General features: G+C 44.6%; 1 protein-coding gene across 1 annotated transcript; it reads right to left on the minus strand.

Moving 5' to 3' along the window:
- Positions 1-297: 297 nt before the first annotated feature.
- Positions 298-23,234, minus strand: gtf2a2 (general transcription factor IIA, 2). The gene is made up of 4 exons (XM_052042431.1): positions 23,107-23,234; positions 21,785-21,889; positions 16,667-16,793; positions 298-572 (listed from the first exon to the last, which is right to left on the minus strand). The coding sequence occupies exons 1-4, from the start codon at positions 23,176-23,178 to the stop codon at positions 547-549; spliced, it is 330 nt and encodes a 109-aa protein (XP_051898391.1). The 5' UTR covers positions 23,179-23,234; the 3' UTR covers positions 298-546.
- Positions 23,235-23,247: the final 13 nt, after the last annotated feature.

Genomic DNA, 23,247 nt, shown 5'->3' on the forward strand with positions numbered 1-23,247 from the left:
AAGATAGATTTTGAGACTACAGGGGTTGTTGAGAGTGATGGGGAATGCACAGGAAAGTGGAGACAAGACCACATCAACTGTGAATGAATCTCAATGGGCCACAGGAACAATGCCCGACAGTGTACAGTTATTCCAAGATCTCTCGCATTTGAGCTTGTATCCATGTCCCTTATCTAGAGCCCAAGTCTTCCTGGGAGGGAGATTTCCATTCTTCCTCGGTTTGAGAACCTCAATCACATGTCTACTGAGGGCCAGAGGCATTGTCATTCCAAAACAAAGACGATGAGTCAGACAGGGTGAGCAAAGAAAACAGTTACGTAAAACTTTATTACAGATTCATCTTTCAAACATAAAAAAGTTACGCTGTCTATAAAAAGTAATATTCTCACTGATATTGTACACCCTGGGGATACACTTACACCCCATTATTTGTTCCATCTTGGATGAAGCAGTTAGAGATCAGCCAACCGCTGTCTAAAGCATCAAAATCATTCACAACACATCTGATCTGCATGCTGCAGTGAAAGGCCCTCATTCAGTCACAGATCATTCTGCAGCATTTGATCCAGTATCTGTGAACAAAAGCAAATGAGACAAGATATTTTTATTAGTCACATGTACATCAAAGCACACAATGAAACGCACCTTTGCGTAGAATGTTCTGGGGGCAGTCCGCAAATGTCACCACGCTTCCGGCGCCAACATAGCATGCCCACAGCTTCCTAACCCGTACATCTGTGGAATGTGGGATGTGGGATGAAACCAAGACTCACTTTAGATTTTAAAACAAACTTTCCACAATATAATGGTGCAGACCCAAGTCAGAACTCAGACTAATCTCATTCTTGGCCACCCAGTGTTTTACATATCTCCACATGGCTCTCCTGCTCATATATTCTGTGCCTCAGCGGATTACAAGATATATACGATTCTTGTTTTAACCACCTTATCCACCTTCCCCACTCCGTAAAGACCCATCTACTGTATATCCACTCTAGTATCTTGCAATTATCAGTGTCAAGAATTAATTAATGGTGCAGTTGGAAGTTTAATGCTTGTTCTTGAGCAACAAGCAATCTGCTGCAGGATCTCAGCGGGTCAATCAGCATCTGTGGGAGGAAAGGAATTGTCGACGTTTCGGGTTGAAACCCTGCATCAGAACCTAACCCGAAACATTGACATTTCCTTGTTGAAGTGAACAACTTGAAGTTCCTGGACATCAACATCTCATAGGATCTATCCTGATCTCAGCATATTGATGCAATCATGAAGGCGGCACACCAGCAGCTCTACTTTGTTGGGAGTTTGATGAGATCAAGTATGTCATCAAAGACCCTTACAAATTTCTATAGATGTACAGTGGACAGCATTCTGACTGGTTTCATCACAGCCTGGTATGGAGCCTTCAATGCACAGGATTGCAAGAGGCTGCAGAGGGTTGTAGACTCAGCCAGCTCCATCATGGGCACAACCCTTCCCACCACTGAGGACATCTTCAAGAGATGGTGCCTCAAGGCAGCGGCATCTATCTCCAAGGACCCTCACCATCCAGGACTTGCCCTCTTCTCGTTACTACCATCGGGGAGGGGGTACAGGAGCCTCAACAATTCAGAAATAGCTTTTATCCCCCTCTGCCATAAGATTTCTCAATAGTCCATGAACACTACCTCGTTATTTATGGTAAGTTACATCGTGCACTGTACTGCTACTGCAAAACAACACATTTCCCATCATATGTCAGTGCTAATAAATCTGATTCCTTCCTCCCACAGATGCTGCTCAAGCCGCTGAGTTCCTCCAGCAGACTGTATGTTGCTCCAGATTCCAGCATCTGCAGTCTCGTGTCTCCACTGTTCTTGTTCTAGTTTAGGGGGCGCTAAACAGTGGCTCTCAAACATCTAGGATAAACCAATGTAATGGTGGTTAAACACTATAACTCTGGCAAATATACATCAGGAGGTAACGATGTCTAGTATACGCTGTTCCCCAACCTTAGCAGACTGGTCATAACAGATGAACCCTTTCTGATATGTCAGATGGAGTTAGCCAGTGATGAATCAGCTTTGTGTGCTTATGATCTCCCCACATTGTGTCTCAACAGAGCCTGAGGGTGCTGAAAATCAGATACAAAAACAGAAGTTGCTGGAAACACTCAGCAAGTTAGGTAGCATCTGTGGAAAGAGTCCAAGACCCTTCATGGGAATAGTTCTGATGAGGGGTCTCAAGCCCAACACGTTAACTGTTTCTCTCTCCACAGATGCTGCCTGATCTGCCGAGTGTTTCCAGCATTTTCTATTTTATTCCTGTATATTGTAGGCTGTGCTCTCTACTTACCAGATTTAAATAATTTAATTATTTCTATATTAATTTCATGGATAACAATGAGAACAAAACTGAAGAAACATAAGAAAGAAGAGAACACAGCTTTAAGCCTGAATGTGATTATGTTGCATTCGTTGTTATAGATGGTAAGGCACAATGCACCATCTGCAAAGTAGTGTCACTCACAATAAAACCATGAAACAAATCTGTTTTCAGCCAAATATTCCCAAGACCAGAATTAACAAAAACACTGAACAGTGATATCTATCACAGAAATTAAATTATTAGAATTCCAGGAGATGATACAAATGCCCAAGAACAAAATATCTTTAAGGCAAGACCACCAATTCATTCATGCACTGCGCCAAAAATTGAGATGAATCACTGTAATCCAGGTTGGAAGTTCAAACAGTTGAATCCGTGCCTTTACAAATCAAAATCTGAAGAAGCTCCTCCAGACAACCTTGGCATTATTTCAACCAGATTATAATCAGTGGAAACTCATAGGGCCTTCAACTAGTGCTCATCAATTCCCCTTTGACCCTTTTGCCACATACCTACACTAAGGGGCAAGTTACAGCAGGCAAGTAATGTACTTTGGGATGTGAGGAAACCCACAAAGTCAAATGGAAAATGTGCAAACTGTATACTGACAGCACTTGGGATCAAAATTAACACCAGGTCCCAGAGACACGAGACAGGCATGCTAACTGCTGCACCTCTGTGCTGGTTTCACTCTCACTCTATTGAGGTCAGCCTTCCCTCCATTATTTACCCAAGCCCATGATCCTTGCTGCCCAAGTTCCCTCTTGGCTGCCACTTTCCCCAAAACCAGATCCATCACCACCTTTCTCGTTGGGCTGGAAACACAATCAAGGGAGTTGTCCTGAACACATTATAGAAAGTTCTCCCCTTCTTTGCTCTTTATCACTGCAATGTTGCAATTGCAATTTAAATCACCAATCTACAGTGCTCACACACTTCTATCACTTTCCTGCAGATCTGCTCCTCCCCCTTTCACCATTTAGTGCCCTATAGCATACCCCTAATGTACTATTACTTTGTCCACGACTAACATTCCCATTCCTTTGTGCACCTTATTCTCCTTTTCCACCTTACATGCTGGTGACCACCCTCCCTCAACCAATGAAGTTTAACCCTTCCCGACCAATTGTGAAATTCCCCACTGGGATATTGGTCCCAGTCCTATCAGTACAATCTGTGCAACTTGACCCATCCCTCCTGCTCCAGATCAGGCCCCAATGCTCCCAGAATCTGAAGCCTTCCCTCCTGCACCACCTCTATGAGCCACACCACCCTGCCCCATCTTTCTATTCACAAAGCACAAGGTACTGGCAGTGATCTAGAGGTCCTACTTCCTCCCCAGCTCCTTAAACTCTGACTGCGGGACCTCAGCTCTTTTCTTCCTCTTGCTGTTGGTTCTGACATGAACCATAACTTCTGCTACTGCCCCCCCTCCCCCGACAAAATACTCTGCCCCTCTCCTTGATGCCTTTCACTCTGGCCCCAGGGAGGCAACACACTGAGACTCAGCTCGATGGTTACAGAATGCCTAGAACTGACTGTGGAATCCTATGATAAGTACACTTTAAGCCCCTGTCTCCGTGTGCAGTTGTTTGCCCCTCGATGCAATATTCTGGGCTGGATCTCAAGGTGTGACACATTCTCCTGGACTGACTCCAACTATCCCTCCAGCTCAGAAATCCTGACCTTTCGTTGAGGCAGCTGGAGACACTTCCAACACGAAGTTCTCAGAACACATGGTGTCCTGAAGTTTCCATATATTACAGGAATTGTATGATGCAAGAAACTTCTATTCCCTTTCAGAAGCACTAACTTGTTCCCCTGAATGAACTGTCTCCATCTTTTTCTGATGCAGTCTGAACTCGAAACATCGATCATCCCTTGGCCTCCACAGATGCTGCTTGGTCTGCTGAGTTCTTCCAGTTTATTTTTGGCTCTACATTCTAGCAACTGCAGTCTCATGTCTATCTTTCTCTTAAACCAGCTCAAACTGGGAAGAAAAAGTTAGAGCAGCACCTCCTTCCCATTCTGACCTGAGATAAGTATGTTCAAATCTGCACTCACTTTGAAATCTGAATGCCATCTATTTCCCAATAACTTATGTTAATATTTAAAATACCACATAGGATTTCCACCACTTCCAATTCCTGGGCTTAATCGTTCACTCTGAAATTGCACTCTGCGCCAATATATCTATTAAACAATTCTAGGCTAATGGTCACAACCTCAGCTGAGTTTTCAGCAGGTTACCAGTTCTAGCTGACCACTCAATTAACTATGAAGCACTGACTGGCAGACAGCTTGCTTCCCATTCATTAGTACCATACAGGAAACTATGATTTAAGGTGTAAGTAAAATTCAAAAAGCAAAATTTAAATTTTTAAGAATCACTCTTACAAGTTCCACACTTCTCTACCTTTGACCTTTGCACTGTGTTGAAGTTACACTTAGATGAAGTTGCATCCACTGTGCTATTACACTTGGCAATAATTTATACTTTAAATCAAGATGCCTAGGATATAGAAATAATGAACTGAGGATGGATTGATGTTGGAAATTATATCGTGACCACTATTAAAACGTGGCTTAAAATTGGTTAGAGGAATAAGATAGAGCAGGCGGGGCTGTACTAAAAGGGTTATGACCAGAGGAAACAACTACTGCTGAGAGGGTGCCTGACATTCCAGAAAGACCGATAAGGAAAGCTAAAAAAAAACAAGTCACTGGAGGAACTCAGTGGGTCAGGCAGCATCTGTGGAGGGAAATAGACAGTCGATGTTTCAGGTTGAGACCCTTCATCTGGACTGATGCAGGTTCTCAACCCAAAACGTCGACTGTCCATTTCCCTCCACAGACGCAACCTGATCCAGAGTTCCTCCAGCGACTTGTTTTTGCTCCAGGTTCCAGCATCTGCAGTCTCGTGTGTCCAATAAGTGAGGCCAAACCGGTTTAACTGAGAAATGGGAAAAAAGGGGTAATCACATTGCTGTGGGATGCGAGTGTACTTTAGGTCCCTAGGAAGTAGATAGGCGCAGGCAGTTCTGGAGAAGTGCAAAATTAACAAGTAGGAACAGGAGGGGTTTCAACTAAGCCAATATCAACAGGGTCATTCACAGTATAAAGAGATATAAAAGGCTTAAAATGCATTCAAGAACTTATTTTTTTTTAAATCACTGTGTAGCAAGCTGCTCTCAATTTAACTGCCCCATCTAAATTCTGATTTCAGCTGCCTCAAAACATTTTAGTGATGTGTCCACAATGATGCAACAGTTAATGCTGTTGCCTCTCGGTCCCAGTGACGCAGGTTCAATCCTGACCTCAAGTGCATCTGTGTTTAGTTTGCGTGTTCTTTCCATAATCATGCAGATTCTCCACCACCCCACCCCACCCCCCCCCCCCCCCCCCCCCAAACACCTTGGGTTGACTGGCTACCTTAGTCCAGATTAATGGCAACAAGAGTCAAAGGGATAAAAATGGGTATGAGTGAGAAAAACTACATTGCAAGGGAATGGAAATAAGGAGAGCAGAAACAGGGCTGATGAGATCACTCCCGAGATCCAAGCTTGGAGCCAAATGGCCTCCTTCCAAGTCATGAGGTATGAGACGTGATGTTAAACTGACTGGCCTGTAGTACTTGGCAATGTGGTAATGTTTAGACAAAGAAAGAATTTAGAGGGACAGATTAATTAGGGACAATCAGCAAGGATATGTTCTGGGAATATTTGGCTAGCAACTTGATTTTATGCAGAAGTTATATGGGTTGATGAGGGCAGACCACTTGATGTAGTCTATATGGATTTTAAGCAAAGGTTTTTGCAAGATCCCAAATGACCTGCTGCCCAAAAAAGTAAAAGCCCATGTGATCCAAGGAAGAGTGGCAAATTCAATCAAAAATTAGCTCAGTAGCAGGAGGCAAAGATTAATGGTTGATGGGTGTTTTTGTTACTGGGGAGGTATTGCTAATAAGGTTTCACAGGGCTCATGTTGATTACTCTGGAGTCCTTTGATGTAACTAGTGGAAAAAATAAGAGGGAAACCAGTGATGTGGTGTACTAGACTTTCAGAAGGCTTTCAATAATGCCCCACACAGGAGATTGGGAGTAAATATACTGACGTGGACTGAGAATTGGTTATTGGACAGAAAGCAAAGAGTGGGAATAAATGGACCACTCAGGTTGACAGACTATGACTAGTGGGGTACCACAGGGATCAGTGCTTGGACTGCTGCTAATTGTGATCTACAGCAACATTTTGACCAAGGGGACCAAAGGTTCATATTTCCATGTTTGCTGACGATACTAAACCACATGGGTTTGAGCGCAGAGAAGGGTGTCAAGAGATTTCAAGGAGCTATGGACAAGCTATGCGAGTACGTGACAATGTGGCAAATGGAATTTAATGTGGGAAAAAAACAAGGTCATCCACTTTGGTGAGCAGAACAGAAAAGCAGGTTAGTTGCTAAATGCTGAGAGATTGGATAGGATGATGTTCAAAATGACTGAGGTGTGCTTGTGTACAACTCACTGAAGATCAACATTCAGGTGCAGAAAGTTATGTTTTGTCAGCCTTCATTACGAGATGATTTGAACAGTAGAGTAAGAAAGTCTTATTGCAGCGTATAGGGCCTTGGTGAGATTACACCTGAACTATTGTATACAGTTTCAGTTTTCTTACCCAAAAAAAATACTTTCCATAGAAAGAGTTCAGGAAAGATACATTACAATGGTTCCACGATGGTGGATTTGTAGATTTGGGAGCAACCAAGTAGACTGAGACTATTGTCTAGAATTTGAGAGAGGAGATCTCATCAAAACAGACAAAATTCTTTAAGGCCTTGCTAGGTTAGATGCAGAATGGATGTTTCCTCCGAGGAGTCCAGGACCAGAGACACAGTTTTAGAATAAGGGGTAGGCCATTTAGAAGGAGATGATGAGAAATTTCTTCAGAGGATGGTGAACCTGAATTTTCTACTTAAGGCTCAACTGTTGTGTCCATTCAAAACAGTGATTGATAGATTTCTGGACATTAAGGAAATCAAGAGAAATGGGGATCATGTTCGAAAATGGCAGAGGTAGAAGATCTGTCGCTAGCTTAATGAACAGTGGAGCAAGCTTAGATCTAGATGGCCTGCTCCTACGTGTACTTGTTCGCTTGCCTTTTGTAAAATATACTTTAATGAGCTATATCTAATTGTAGGGAGCATTATAAGGAGCTTTGCATGATTAAAAAATGGCAATATGGTTGAAAGTGAGGGAAGATACAGGACTGATTGTCTGGTCAATTGGGTAGGAAAGTGGCAAATGGAGTGTAACCCAGAGAAACACAAAGTTGATCGACCACCAATGACCATCTTCCTTCGTATGGTGTTTGACTCCAACCACCGGACCATTCTCCTCTCAATACTTATTGACTTCAGTTTTACCGGGGCTCCTTGTATCTCTGTCAAATGCTGCCTCAAAGTCACCTCATCTTTGGAATTCAGTTCTTTGGACTTTGTTTGGACCAAGGCTGTGATGACGTGTGGAACCCAACTGCCCTCGCAAACAAACTGAACACCAGTGAGATTATTGGCACGTGTAGCCTAAGAGCACCATCAACATCTTCCTTCACCTTACTCGTGATTCAGAGCCAGCTAAATGGATGGGAATGAGTCAGACTGAACTATTAGAACCATAGAACACTACAGCAAACAGGCCATTCTGCCCTTCTAGTCTATGCCAAAACTTTATTCTGCTAATCCCATTTACCTGCACCCAGTCCATAACCCTCCAGACCTCTCCCATCCATGTATCTATCCAATTTATTCTTAAAACTTAAGAGTGAGCCTGCATTTACCACATCAGATGGCAGTCCATTCCACACTACCACCACTCTGAGTGAAGAAGTTCCCCCTAATGTTCCCCCAAACCTTTCCCCCTTCATCCTAAAGCCATGTCCTCTCGTACTTATCTCTCCTAATTTAGGTGGAAAGAGCCTACTCGCATTTACTGTCTATACCCCTCATAATTTTGTAAACCTCTATCAAATCTCCCCTCTTTCTTCTACGCTCCAAGGAATAAAGTCCCAACCCTGTAACTCACCTCAACCTGTTCAATGTTCCTGAAGACCCGGCAACATTCTAGTAAATCTTCTCTGCACTCATTCAATCTTACTGATATCCTTCCTATAGTTAGGCGACCAGAACTGCACACAATACTCCAAATTAGTTTTACATCTCACTGGTACCTAGCTTTGTATCATCAGTGAAGTAGGGTACACAGGGCAATCCATTATAAACAATGTACCAACTTAAAAAGGGTCCCAACTAGAGAGTGCGATACTGGATCTCCTCTTGGGGAATGAGACAGGGTAGCTGACAGAAGTGAGTGTAGGGGTACACTTTGTATCTAGTGAGCATAATTCCAATAGTTTCAAGATAATTATGGAGAAGGATAGGACTGGTCCTAGGGTTGAGATTCTAAACTGGAGGAAGGCCATCAGAAGGGATCTGGCAGGCGTGGATTAGGATAGGTTGTTTTTCAGCCGAGAGATACTTGGTAATTGGGAGGCCTTCAAAAGTGAAGTATTGAGAGTACAGAATCTATATGTTCCTGTTAAGATAAAAGGCAAGGCTAACAGGTTCAGGGAACCTTGGTTATCGAGTGATATTGAGGCCCTGGTAAAGAAAAAGGAGGTGGCGCATATCAGGTATAGGCAGTTAGGATCAAATGAGGCACTTGAGTATAAGAAATGCAAGAGAACACTTGAGATAAATCGAGGGCTAAAAGAGGTCCTGAGGCTGCTCTGGCAGACAAGCTGAAAGAGAATCCCAAGGGTTTCTATAGCTATATTAAGAGCAAAAGGATAGTAAGGGACAAAATTGGTCCTCTTAAAGATCAGCGTAGTCATCTATGCCTGGAGCCGAAGGAGATGGGGTAATCTCAAATGAATTCTTTGAGTCTGTATTTACTCGAGAGACAGACACAAAGTCTACAGAACTGAGGAAAAAAAGAGTAGCATGGTCATGGACCATATCCAGATTACAGAAGAGGAGGTGGTTGCTGTTGTGAGGCCAATTAGAGTGGATAAATCCCCAGGGCCTGATGAGATGTCCCCTTGGACCTTGTGGGAGGCTAGTGCAGAAATTGCAGGGGCCGCGGCAGATATTTAGAACGTCCTTAGCCACAGGTGAGGTGCCGGAGGACTGGAGGATAGCTAATGCTATTTAAGAAAGGCTCTAAGAATAAGCCGGGAGATCATAGGCCAGTGAGCCTGACATCAGTCATGGGTAAATTACTGGAAGGTATTCTGAGGGACAAGATACACAAGTATTTGGATAGACAGCTTGATTAGGGATAGTCAACATGGCTTTGTGCATGGCAGGTCACATCTAACCAATCTTATAGAATTTTTCCGAGGTTACCAGAAAGGTTGATCCGGGGAAGGTGGTGGACTTTGTCTACATGGACTTTAGCAAGGCCTTTGACAAGGTCCCGCATGGGAGGCTGGTCCAGAAGGTTAAATCACTTGGCATTCAGGATGAAGTAGTCAACTGGATTCAATATTAACTTTGCAGGAGAAGCCAGAGTGTGGTAGTAGATGGTTGTCTCTCTGATTGGATGCCTGTGACTAGTGGTGTGCCTCAGGGATTAGTGCTGGGCCCGTTGTTGTTTATCATCTATATTAATGACTTAGATGATAACGTGGTAAACTGAATCAGCAAATTTGTGGATGACACCAAGATTGGGGGCATAGTGAACAGCGAGGAAGGCTATCAAAGCTTGCAAAGTGATCTGCACCAGCTAGGAAAACGGGCTTAAATATGGCAGATGGAATATAATGCAGACAAGTGTGAGGTGTTGCATTTTGGGAGGACAAACCAGGGTAAGACTTACACAGTGAGTGGTAGGGCACTGAGGTGTGCAGTAGAACAAAGAGAGCTGGGAATACAGATCGATAATTCCTTGAAAGTGGCATCACAGGTAGATAGGGTTGTAAAGAGAGCTTTGGCACATTGGCCTTCATAAATCAGGTGACTGAGTACAGGAGTTAGGATGTTATATTGAAGTTGTATAAGACGGTGAGGCCGAATTTGGAATATTGTGTGCAGTTCTGGTCACCTACGTACAGGAAAGATATCAATAAGCTTGAAAGAGGGCAGAGAAAACTTACACGGATGTTGCTGGGACTTGAGGACCCGAGTTATAGGGAAAAGTCGAATAGGTTAGGACTTTATTCCCTGCAGCACAGGAGAATGAGGGGAGATCTTATAGAGGTATACAAAATTATGAGGGGTATAGATAGGGTGAATGCAAGCAGGCCTTTTCCCCCTCTGGTTGGGTGAGACTAGAACTGGAGGTCATAGGTTTAGGGTGAAGGGTGAAATATTTAAGGAGAAACTGAGGGGGAACTTCTTCACTCAGAGGGTGGTGCGAGTGTGGAATGAGCTGCCAGCGGAAGTGGTGGATGCAGGTTCAATTGTAACATTTAAGAGATGTTTGGATGGGTACGGATGAAAGAGGTATGGAGGGCTATGGTCTGGATGCAGGTAGCTGGGACTAGGCAGAAAACTAGGCTAGCATGGACTAGATGGGCTGAAGGGCCTGTGTTGTAGTGCTCTATGACTCTAGTGCTTTTGTCAGTGGCAACTGTTTGAACACCAGGATTTGTTGAGTTTTTGACCCAGTACTTTCTCCAATCCTTTCCCTTACGTGACATTTGTGACCACATTCTTTACCGTCTCGATTTTTGTTAGAATGTATGGTCCAAACTTCTGCAATAGAGCCAGCAGATCCACAAGGAACAGTGGGGAGGTTCACATTCCAGAACTACTCTCACAACTTGTCACAGCTGTCAAATCCATGGAATGGTGGGTAAACACCTGCTCTTTCCCAAAGGTTACACCAGGAATCTGAACAGTTTAGAGACTCCAGCACAGGTTCAATTGACTCAATTTCAATGGAGTCAATTGCAAGAGACAGAAGTCTTAGGCAATTTATATATTTTTTTAAGATGTGTTCCCGAGTGCTTTTCTTAAATATTCAAAATGGAATATTTAATTTTTAAGGTTTTGGTTGTTCTTGAGTCACTTGGTAGCAAGTTTAGTCTGGGGTGTACTTCACCTGCTGTCAAGTGGGATGTGCAATTAAAAAGCTCCTGTACTGAGCACTGCCTCATTGATCAGATTTAACCTCCTTCCTTTAAGTTCTCACCAGGGAACCTGTTCAAGGTAGCATAGGTTTAGCAGTTAGCTAAGTGGCAAGCTGATTAGAGGGTATTCTGTGCCAATGGGTCTTCTACCCAGAAGCCGAACACAAAATATTTCATTAACACTTCAGCCATTTCTTTATTCCCCATTATAATTCCTCATGAAATTTATTCTTTGGAATCCACATTAAATTTTGTTCACTCTCCCCGTTTACATCGTTGTAGAAGCTCTTAGATTATTTTTATATATTTTCTACTAATTCACTCTCACTTCTCCCTATTAGCAGTTTCCTGGTAATTGATTCCAAAAACTCTCCCAATTCACAAACTTGCTCATCTTCTTAGCAACCTTATATGCTTCTTTTGATGTAATAGGGTCTTTAACCTTAATTAGCCACAAATGTATCACTTTTCTTGTGGAAATTTATCTCTTAACAGAATGTAGACTTGTTGAGAATTCTGATGTTTCTTTAAATGTGACATGATGGGAAATCTTTTTAATGTAGCAAGTGGTTAGGTCTGGAATGCACTGCCAGGGGTAGCAGTGGAAGCAAACTCTAATTTCCCCATCTATCTTGGTCAATGTATCCTTGATATCTACATAACTGCCAGCTCAAAACCGTACTTTCCAATTGAACAGTGTGTCTCTTGAACGATACAGAAAATTCTCATTTTTTTTCCACCCCAGAGGGTCACTTACCACAAGAATAATTAACCCTACTTCATTACACAAGGAACAGGATAGCCTGGTTCCCTAGCTGTTTGCGTAACATTGTTCCAAAAATCACTGCCCCAACCATCTTCCAAATTACTTTTGCCAACAGGATTTGCCAAGTCTATATGAAGGTTAAAGTCCCTCATGATTACTTTTGCCATAAGCATCCCTTATTTCTTCATTAATTCTCTCAGATTGCATTATTACAATTAGGGAGCCTGTTAACCATGCAATCTAGTATTATTTTGTCCCTTGTTATCTATTGCCACCTAGACTAATTGTGATGGCCGCCTCACTGCTGCCCACATTATCAGGGCTACACCCCACCCACATCCTCTTCCATTCTAGCCACCACATCTAAATATCCTGCATTGTGGAGTAGATAATTCCCAACTTTTGTCAAGCGACCACATGTCTACAACAGCTGGGCTCAAACCTATTTACTTGCGCCATCAGTTCATTTCAATAAGAATAGTTCATGCACAGAGGTACAATGCCTTTAACTTTTTAACCATTTTTTCTTGACATATTACCTTAATTCCCTTTACTTTTCCCTTTGTCCTCATCCTCCCCTTTTAAATGTATACCATTTCCCTCTATAAAGTCTACACCACCACTCTCACCCCATCCCGCCATGTCTCCGTTATCCAATTCATCAGGGCACAGTCACCAGTCCTGTTTCACTGCAACTCATCCCAAAGAAATATTCAATATGAGAGCGAGAAACATTGTCTTAAACTAAAGCCACAATTTTCTTCAGTGGACTACCTAAATAGATCAATAAGGTATGTTCCTTCAAGAAACAAAGACTTTCAGGCTGACATTTGTGGCAAGGAAGTTAAGGATGGCATCAAATTGAAAGAAAATGAATATAATGTTGGAAAGAAGGCCAGAAGTTTGGGAAAACTAACTCAGCAAAGGATGACTAAAAAGGGGCAAAACTGATGAGAATTCTTCGCGATACATAAAAATGTGAAAAGAAAGAGCTTCTGAAGCATATAAGGAGAGCAGTAATAGTGGTCACTTAGAGGGTGAGACTTGGAATTAATATTAAAATGTGGAAATGGCAGAGACTTTCAACAAATGCATTGTATCTATCTTCACACCAGAAAATACGAAAAGCCTCCTAATAATAGATTCTGAGAGCAAAAGGGAGGATGGAGATTAAAATAAATCATAAAATTTACAGCTGAGGTTATCATTCAGGGCAGTTAAAAGAAAAACCAACCAGTCACTAATGAACCAAATGGATCTAATTCACTACTTTTCTTTAGATCCCAAGGACTTAGTTTAACAAATGTAGGACCTTGTCAAAAACCTTGCTAAATTTCGAAGAGAAAGAGGGACAATGAGGGGAAGTGCATCGTTTCCCGTTTTGTGGTTTGACTTGGATGAGGGGGTAGAAGGGTGGATTGGCAAGTTTGTAGATGACACAAAGGTCAGAGGTGTTGTGGATAGTGTGGAGGACTGTAGGAGATTGCAGAGGGATATTGACAGGATGCAGAGCTGGGCTGAGAAGTGGCAGATGGAGTTCAATCCAGAGAAGTGCGAGGTGGTACACTTTGGAAGGACTAACTCCAAGGCGAAGTACAAGGTTAATGGCAGGATTCTGGGTAGTGTGGAGGAGCAGAGGGATATGGGGGGGGTTCATATCCACAGATCACTGAAAGTTGCATCACAAGTGGATAGGCTAGTTAAGAAAGCTTATGGGATGTTAGCTTTCATAAGTCGGGGGATCGAGTTTAAGAGCCACGAGGTAATGATGCAGTTCTACAAAACTCTGGTATGACCACACTTAGAGTACTGCGTCCAGTTCTGGTCGCCTCATTATAGGAAGGATGTGGAAGCGTTGGAAAGGGTGCAGAGGAGATTTAACAGGATGCTGCCTGGTTTGGAGAGTATGGATTATGAGGAGAGACTAAGGGAGCTAGGGCTTTACTCTTTGGAGAGAAGGAGGATGAGGGGAGACGATAGAGGTGTACAAAATATTAAGAGGAATAGATAGAGTAGACAGCCAGCGCCTCTTTCCCAGGGCACCAATGCTCAATACAAGAGGGCATGGCTTTAAGGTAATGGGTGGGAAGTTCAAGGGAGATATCAGAGGGAAGTTTTTCACCCAGAGAGTGGTTGGTGCATGGAATGCACTGCCTGGGGTAGTGGTGGAGGCAGGTACACTGGTCAAGTTCAAGAGATTGTTAGATAAGCATATGGAGGAATTTAAAATAGGGGGATATGTGGGAGGAAGGGGTTAGATAGTCTTAAGCGAGGTTTAAAGGTCAGCACAACATGGTGGGCCGAAGGGCCTGTATTGTGCTGTATTGTTCTATGATCTATGATGAAGTGGGGAGAGAACACTGTTCTCATTGTCCCACCTTTTTAACTCCTCAATAAGTTCAGTCAAGTTCCCCTAACAAATGCAGCCCGACTATCCCTGACAAATCTGTGCTGTTTTAAACGAAGGTTAGCTTTCAAAGTCAGGGGATCAAGTTTAAGAGCCGCAAAGTGATGATGCAGCTTTACAAAACTCTGGTAAGGCCACACTTGGAGTACTGTGTCCAGTTCTGGTCGCCTCATTATAGGAAGGATATGGACGCGTTGGAAAGGGTGCAGAGGAGATTTACCAGGATGCTGCCTGGATTGGAGAGTATGGATTATGGGGAGAGACTAAAGGAGCTAGGGCTGTTCTCATTGGAGAGAAGGAGGATGAGGGGAGACATGACAGAGGTATACAAGACATTGAGAGGAATAGATAGAGTGGACAGCCAGCGCCTCTTTCCCAGGGCGCCAATGCTCAAAACAAGAGGGCATGGCTTTAAGGTATTGGGTGGGAAGTTCAAGGGTGATGTCAGAGGGAGGTTTTTCACCCAGAGAGTGGTTGGTGCATGGAATGCACTGCCTGGGGTGGTGGTGGAGGCTGATACATTGGACAAGTTCAAGGGATTGTTAGATAAGCATATGGAGGAATTTAAGTTAGAGGGATATGTGGGAGGAAGGGGTTAGATAGTCATAGGTGTGGTTTGAAGGCCGGCACAACATGGTGGGCCAAAAGGCCTGTATTGTGCCATATTGTTCTATGGTTCTATAGTTTGTACTGTCTCTTACAATTGATTCCAGAAATTTTGACAACCAAAGTTAAACCAGCAGTTTGTAATGACTTGGATCATTCCTTCCTTCGTAACAACAATGTTAGTGGCCCTCCAATCCTGTGACCAGGGAGGTACAAGGCTAACTACTGGGACTAAAACCTGGAATGCTCCCCAGAATTTATGGCCTGCATCTTAGGGTCTTAGGACATGCAGTTGCAGAGATAGTGGACGCACTGATTATGATCTTCCAAAATCTCCAGATGCTCAAAAGCTCTAAATAACTGGATCCAGCTGGTTCAGGTCTCATTCTGTAATGTAACAATTCTACCTCAAGGATACACCCTTGGGAGCTCAGCAAGGGAGGCAGCCCAGAACCAAAGTACATCAATGATTTTGACACAGCTCTGGAGGGATCCTGGCAAAATTTGCTGATAACTCCTAAATAGGATATAAAGCTAATTTCTAGGAATCATGACTGGATAATATGAAAACAGTAGGTAAAGTAAATAGAATGGGTAAACAGAACAATAATATTACTCAAAGCCAAGAATGTTTACTACCAGAATAAATAAGGACTTTACAGCAGAGCACAGGAGAAATAAATCGACACTTATACAGTGAGGTAGTGTTACAGCAGCCTTGTGTGCTATTTTAATAATAGTGTAATTCAGTGGAACAATATTCCCTGTTTCTATACTGCCAGTCCACATTAGGTAATTTGATTGATTCTGGAATTAAAAAATGACATGGATAGGAAATGTTTAGAGGGATATGGGCCAAACGTCAGCAAATGAAACTAGCTCAGGTAGGCAACTTGATCAGCATGGATGAGTTGGACCCAAGGACCCGTATCTGTGTTGTATAACTCCATGAATCTATGACAAAAAGGATCAAGGTTCAATGGGACAGATTGGACAAAGGGAACAGAAAACATGGAAAAAGGATGATGAACAATGATCTGGATGATTTGCTGCTGTGGAAATTCCTTAAGGGCCCTAGTTCAGTGAAAACCTCAATGAATCCCAGTAGTATACAACCCTCTCCCAGCTAGAACACCCTGCATGCACTAAACATTGCTCAAAAGCCTACAATGACATGGTTACAAGGGCTAGTAATTAAAACACAACAGTTACCCATTCAGGGACATACAGAAAATCCACATTAGTTTTCTGGAGCTGTAAATTAAAAAGCACTTGATGGAACTTAAATCACAAACAAAATAGTATTAAGTTTATGCTACATAAAAAGATGGTTACTATTAAGGTAAAATTAAACAGAACATGCAAAGTTTTGTCATCAAACGCCCACTCACTTTTGCCATCGCAAGCTACAATCTTCACTTTGTCCACTTTCACTAGTTCAGTAACCTCTCGGAATTCCACATCATTCAGGACAAATGTCCATACGTTATCACAGAATCTGTACGTATTCAAAGAGCCCTTTAAAGTAAACAAAACCATGAAACAATTCACAAATTACAATTATACAGAATGTGAAACCACTGGCCCAAAATCAATTTTAATTTGAGTGATCAAAAGGATGTCAAAACCAAAAGTGATTACAAGAGATTTGTACATTGCAGGTCAATATCTTGAAGCTTTGGACAGAGCAACGTTCAAATACACCCATACCAAGGTTCCTTTGAAATGTACAAAACCTTAACTCCGCTTTCCCCAGCCCTCTGGAATCCCATCCTCCATCCAATCCCCTTCCCCACCCTGCACACGGAACCCCCCCCCATACACCTGTGGCATTCCACCCCTTGTCCTTCCACACTCTGCACACTTCCCATTCCCCACCTCACACATGCCTTCCAGTCACCCACTCAGCATGCATGTAACCATTTTACATGCCAAGCTGGAACACCACCCACCCTGCTACCCACACCCCCACGTCTCCTCTCCAGATATGTTACTGCTCTTCCACTCCCAATGCCAAAACACTTCTCCTCCAAGGATACAAAGTTATAAATCAATGAAGGAGGCTTTGCTGGATCTGGGGAGTGAGATGGTTCAAGTGAAGTTTGTCATTGGAGGAATATTTAGCCAACCATGCTCTTGGTACCAGGTTTACATTGGCTACGGAAAGGGACAGGGAGTAAAATGAAAGACAGTCAACTTGAGAAGTGAATTAGAATCAAGGACTTGCAGCCAAGAGAGTGCAAAGAGGATTGACTGGGTCCAGACTGGGTACATTGCTGAGAAACAGGAGTACACATAATCAGCTTGATAATACAAGAGACAGTCTCAATCCAGAAAGATCAGCAGTGGGGCAAGAGTATACTGGCAGCAACTAGAAAAAGAAATCCAAGGGTCTTCAATTGGAATTAGCAAGCAGGGAATAAGGGGAGGACTGAGATAGAATAGGCCCAATGAGGAGATCGACGTAGAGGCTGAGCAACAAATGAGTACTTTATACACCTTTACCAAGGGAAGAGTTTGCAGTCACAGTATGAGGAACAATAGCATAAAATATCAGGTCACCATATGGCCTCTCAAGGTTGTTCTACCTTTCAATAAAACCATGGCTGATCTAATCATTCGCATCAACTCTACTTTTTTAAGCTCTCCCCACAACCCCGCTATAATGTACCTTAGCCTCACCAAATATGTGGAGCAGAGAATTCTGAAGAATCTCAAACGACTGAGAGAAGAAATTTCTCATCTATCTTAAGTGGGCAGCCTGTTATTCACAAACAATGACCCCAAACTCCGAATTCCCCCACAAGTGGGAACATCTTGGCATCGACCCATTCAAGTCACCTCAGAACCTTAGTCTTCAAGGTCACCCCTTGTTCTTCTAATTCCCACTGAGTACACCTGCTCAACTCTTCCTCAAAAGCCAACTTCATTCCAGGATCAATCTAGTGAACTTTCTCTGCAAGTACATTCCTCCTTAAATAAGGAGGTCAAAACCACCCAGTTCTGTAGGTGTGGTCCCACCAACACCCTGTACCAAGACTTTCCTACTCCATTCCTTCAGCAAGACTGACATTTCACTTCCCTTCCTGCTAACTTACCATGTTTCTTGACATGGTAAGTTATACATTCCTCTGTATAGAAACTTTCTGCTCTCCATTTGAATATTCTGATTTTCTATTCTTTCTGCCAAAGCAGATAGCCCAACATTTCCCCACATAAGATGCCATCTGTCAATTTTTTTACCCATTCACTCCTCCCCACCTTCGTCAAGATTGCCCAGTTTACGGCCAGAGGAATTTGATAAATAACAGATTTGTCAGTAAACCTGAAGCCATGGAATAAAAGGGTCAGCAAAAGTGCAGGCAGAAAACCAGCTTCCAACAGCAGTGGTAAGCACGTTTTCCCAAATGTGGAAAATATACAGCAGTATTCCCCAAGGCCAGTGCTGAGGCCTTTATAAGCATCACTGACATGGTGTACAAAGCACCATTTTAAAGAGTGAAGGTGATTGTGAGAAGCATCAAGGGAACATGGGCTATGAGACTGGTAAACACTTAAACCAAAAGGTAAATTTAAGATACATTTTGGAGACAAGAAGGGGGAAAAGCAATGTAATCCAGAGGATACAATGCTAAAGGATCTGCAGGAACAGAGCGACAGGTGAAATGACACATGTAATCTTTGAAGGGGGAAGACAAAGTTGAAAAAGCTTTTATAAAAACTTCTGGACTTCTGAGCTCAAGACCAAGGAAGTTATTCCTGTAAAGCACCATTATAACAACAACTAGAGCAACACTTGAGCACCACCCTCTAGGACCTGAAGGCCTCAAGGATGGAATTGAAAGATGAGGAACTCCAGTTACATGGACAGATGAGGAAAAGTTATTAATGTTCCACTTGGAGCAGAGGAGATTCAGCAGAAGTCATTAAGTGGGGAGACAGAATAAATGGTAAGGAACTGTTCGTAATCAGTGAAAGTGAAATGAACAAGACTTAGCATCATTCAGCATGAAAGCAGGCCCGTTGCAGCCCACCAAACACCCATTTACAATAACCCTACACTAATCCCACTCCATTCTCTCCGCTTTCCCCTCGACCCCAGCCCCACCCACACTAGGGGCAATTTACAGCAGCCAATTAATTAATTCTTTTGAATGTGCAAGGAAGTCAGACCACCCTGGGGAAATCCCTGCAGTCAGGGAAACAAGTGTGAAATACAGGATGGGATATGTATAGTAAAGGTGGAAATATGAAAGGGCTTAGCATCTTTTAAAAGTGGATAAATCACCAGGCCCAGTGTCTGCGTGGGTTTCCTCCGGGTGCTCCAGTTTCCTCCCACATTCTAAAGACGTACGAGTTAGGAAGCTTGTGGGCATGCTACGTTGGTGCTGGAAGAGTGGCGACACTTGCGGACTGCCCCCAGAACACCTACGCAAAGATGCATTTCACTGTGTGTTTCGATGTACATGTGACTAATAAAGATATCTTATATCTTAGTCTGTTTTAAACAAAAGCAAGGAGACTGCAAAACCTCTCACCGTCATTGTTCAATCTTCCCCAGCTATAGGGGTGGTGCCAAAGATCAGAGCACTGAACGAACCATTGTTTAAATAGGGATTAAACCAACCAATTGCAGGCTGTTTCTTTTACTTTGTTGGTTGTCAAGTTATTGGAGTCAATGAGCAAAAGCAGAAATTTTCATTTCTAAAGTCAAGATTAATTCAGGATAGTCAGCATAGGATTTGTTAAGCAAAGGTTGAGTCTTCAATGAGGCCAGTGTGCTCGATGTAGTCTATATGGATTTTATAGCACGAATCTTGACACAGCATGCTGATCATAGAAGTACATGTGATCCAAGGGAAAGTGGCAAATTGGATCCAAAACTGGCTCAGTGAAAAGAAGCAAAGGGTTATGGTCGGTGGGTGTTTTGAGATTAGAAGGCTGTCAGCAGTTGGGTTTCACAGGGCATGGTAGTTAGCCACTTGGTTTTTGGAATACAGATTAGTGACTGAGAACAACGTAGGTGTACGATGATGGGGCAGATTACGCTGGCCACATGGATGACACTGAGGAAAGGTGGCCTGCTCAGCAGAGCAGAGCACATCAGATGGAATTTGATTCGAAGTAGTGTGAGCCAATGCAATTGAGGAGGTGCAACAATACTTGAGATTACACAAAAAATGCAAGAATACTGAGGAGTGTAGACAGGGTAAGGGTGTATATTTATTTGTCTGTAAGGGTAGTTGAAAATACATAGTAGATGCTTTCCTTTATCAGCAAGAGTTTGAAATGTACACTATACTAATTGGCCACAGCTTGAGTACTGTATACAGTTCTAATCACCAGCTCACAGGAAAGACTTTATTGCACTGCAGCAGGTGATTGACGAAGATTGGAAAGTTTTAGCTTTGAGGGAAGATTACGTAGGTGGCGCAGAAGTGGCAGAATGGGGAAGACTTAATGGAGGTGTAAGACGTCATGTGGGGTCTAGATGAAGTAAATAGCAAGGACTCATTTCCTTTAGGAGTCAAAAAACAGAGCAACGATTTAAATTGTAAGGATTAGAGGGGAAACAAAGATTTTTTTTGCCCAGAAGATAGTGGGGGTCTGGAAGGCTGATGAAGGCAGAAACCCTCATTACATTTAAACAGTACTTTAAGAATCACCGACCTGCAGAGCAAAGGACCCAATGCTGGAAGGTGGGATTACACCAAGCTTTCAATGTTTTTTTTAAATAGACAAGGATATATTTCATCTGAGCCTGGTTATTTATCCACTTTTAAAAGATGCTACGCCATTTCATATTTCCACCTTTGCTGTACATATCCCATCCTGTATTTCACACTTGTTTCACTGACTGTAGGGGTTTCCCCAGGTTGGTCTGGCTTCCTTGCACATGCCAAAAGACCAGGCTTTCAGTGGGCCACATGCCCCACTGCACCCTATACTTTTGACAACTGGCAAATGAGTGGCGATGAGAAATAATTTTCACAAAGCAAGCAATTAAGATCTGCCATTCACTGCCAGAAAGCATAGTGGAAGCAGATTAAACTGTGCTTTGATAAAAAGAAATGGACTCCTGCTCCTATTTTGAGTGGGATAATTGTATGAATTCTGATATGAAAAACAAATGTTGTTAAAGAGAATAATTATGAAAGCAGACAAAATAAGTAAGAAATAAAAAAAGATCATGAAAGGGATGAATTTGTTGGAGGTAAAACTAGAACCCAAGGTCATAAACATAAGGATCAGTAATATTATTCCCCATGAGTGGCCAAACTTATTTCTCCACAGTGTTGAGCAATGTGGAAGCTAGGCAAGAATGAAGGAGAAAAGAAGTCCAGGTTGATAAGAGCAGACCATGACTTCTGGGGATGGGGTGGGTGAATGCCTTGTGTTGAGCATAAACTTGGCATGACAGCTTAAGTCTCTATGACAGGTACTAAGTTGAACAAAAACAAAGACAAGGTGAAATGTCAAAGCACTGGAAAAACTGCAAATGAGCTCACCCTGAAGTTGACTCGATTGCGTACTCTCTGAGCCAAGGCATTGTTGATTGCTTTGTCAAACTGTAATAGGACCTGAAGAGCCAACTGAGGGGTGATCTGCTGGGACTGAGGAGACAGAAGCCAGTACACAAGTTCAACCAAGACCACAGTAATAGGAAGGCACAACAGGCTGCAGAAAACAGGGGACCAGGAATGGTAGAAAGCCCTGTGGGCCTTTGGAGGAATAAAGAGTGACAAGAGCAAGCAAGGGGAGGGGGGGGGGGGGGAGGAGAAGGGGGAGGGGGGGGAGGAGAAGGGGGGGAGGGGGGAGGAGAAGGGGGGGAGGGGGGAGGTGGGGGGGGGGGAGGGGGGAGGTGGGGGGGAGGGGGAGGTGGGGGGGAGGGGGAGGGGGAGAAGGGAGGGGGAGGGGGAGAAGGGAGGGGGAGAAGGGAGGGGGAGGGGGAGAAGGGAGGGGGAGGGGGAAGGGAGGGGGAGGGGGAGAAGGGAGGGGGAGGGGGAGGGGGAGGGGGAGGGGGAGGGGGGAGGGGAGGGGGGAGGGGGAGGGGGGAGGGGAGGGGGGGAGGGGAGGGGGAGGAGGGGAGAAGAGGGAGGGGAGAAGGGGGAGGAGGGGAGAAGGGGGGGGGGGGAGAAGGGGGAGGGGGGAGAAGGGGGAGGGGGGAGAAGGGGGAGGGGGGAGAAGGGGGAGGGGGAGGGGAGGAGGGGGGAGGGGAGGAGGGGGGGGGAGGGGGGAGGGGGGGGAGGGGGAGAGGGGGAGGGGGGGAGAGGGGGAGAGGGGGAGGGGGGAGGGGGGAGGGGGGAGGGGGGAGGGGAGAAGGGGGAGGAGGGGAGAAGGGGGAGGGGGGAGAAGGGGGAGGGGGGAGAAGGGGGAGGGGGGGGAGAAGGGGGAGGGGGGGAGGGGAGGAGGGGGGGAGGGGGGGAGGGGGGAGGGGGGGGAGGGGGGGAGGGGGGGAGGGGGGAGGGGGGGAGGGGGAGAGGGGGAGAGGGGGGAGGGGGGGGGAGGGGGAGAGGGGGAGAGGGGGAGGGGGGGAGGGGGAGAGGGGGAGGGGGGAGGGGGGGAGGGGGGGAGAGGGGGAGGGGGGGAGGGGGGAGAGGGGGAGAGGGGGAGGGGGGGGAGGTGTGGGGGAAAGAGAAGGGAAAAGTGGGGAGGGGGAGAGTTCCGTGAGGGGAGGGAACGGGGGGAGGGGAACGGGGAGGTGAGGGGAGGCGGTGGGCTGGTGGCGATGGGCAGGGGCGGGAGGGGCGGGGTGGCTGCGGCGCCGGGCGACTCGGGCCCGAGGTGGCGGTGCGGGGTTGTTGCGGCTCGGGGCCGCCGCCGCCGGTACCTGTATCAGCTCGTCCAAGCTCTCCTGCAGGCTGTTGCCCAGCGTCGTGTTCCGGTACAGCTGATACGCCATCGCCGCTGCCCCGCAACACCGCGCAGGCGCGCACCAACCGCTCCGCCCAGCAACACCGCGCAGGCGCTG

Source organism: Pristis pectinata, chromosome 32, assembly GCF_009764475.1.
Source record: "Pristis pectinata isolate sPriPec2 chromosome 32, sPriPec2.1.pri, whole genome shotgun sequence".
Taxonomy (NCBI): Eukaryota; Metazoa; Chordata; class Chondrichthyes; order Rhinopristiformes; family Pristidae; genus Pristis; species Pristis pectinata.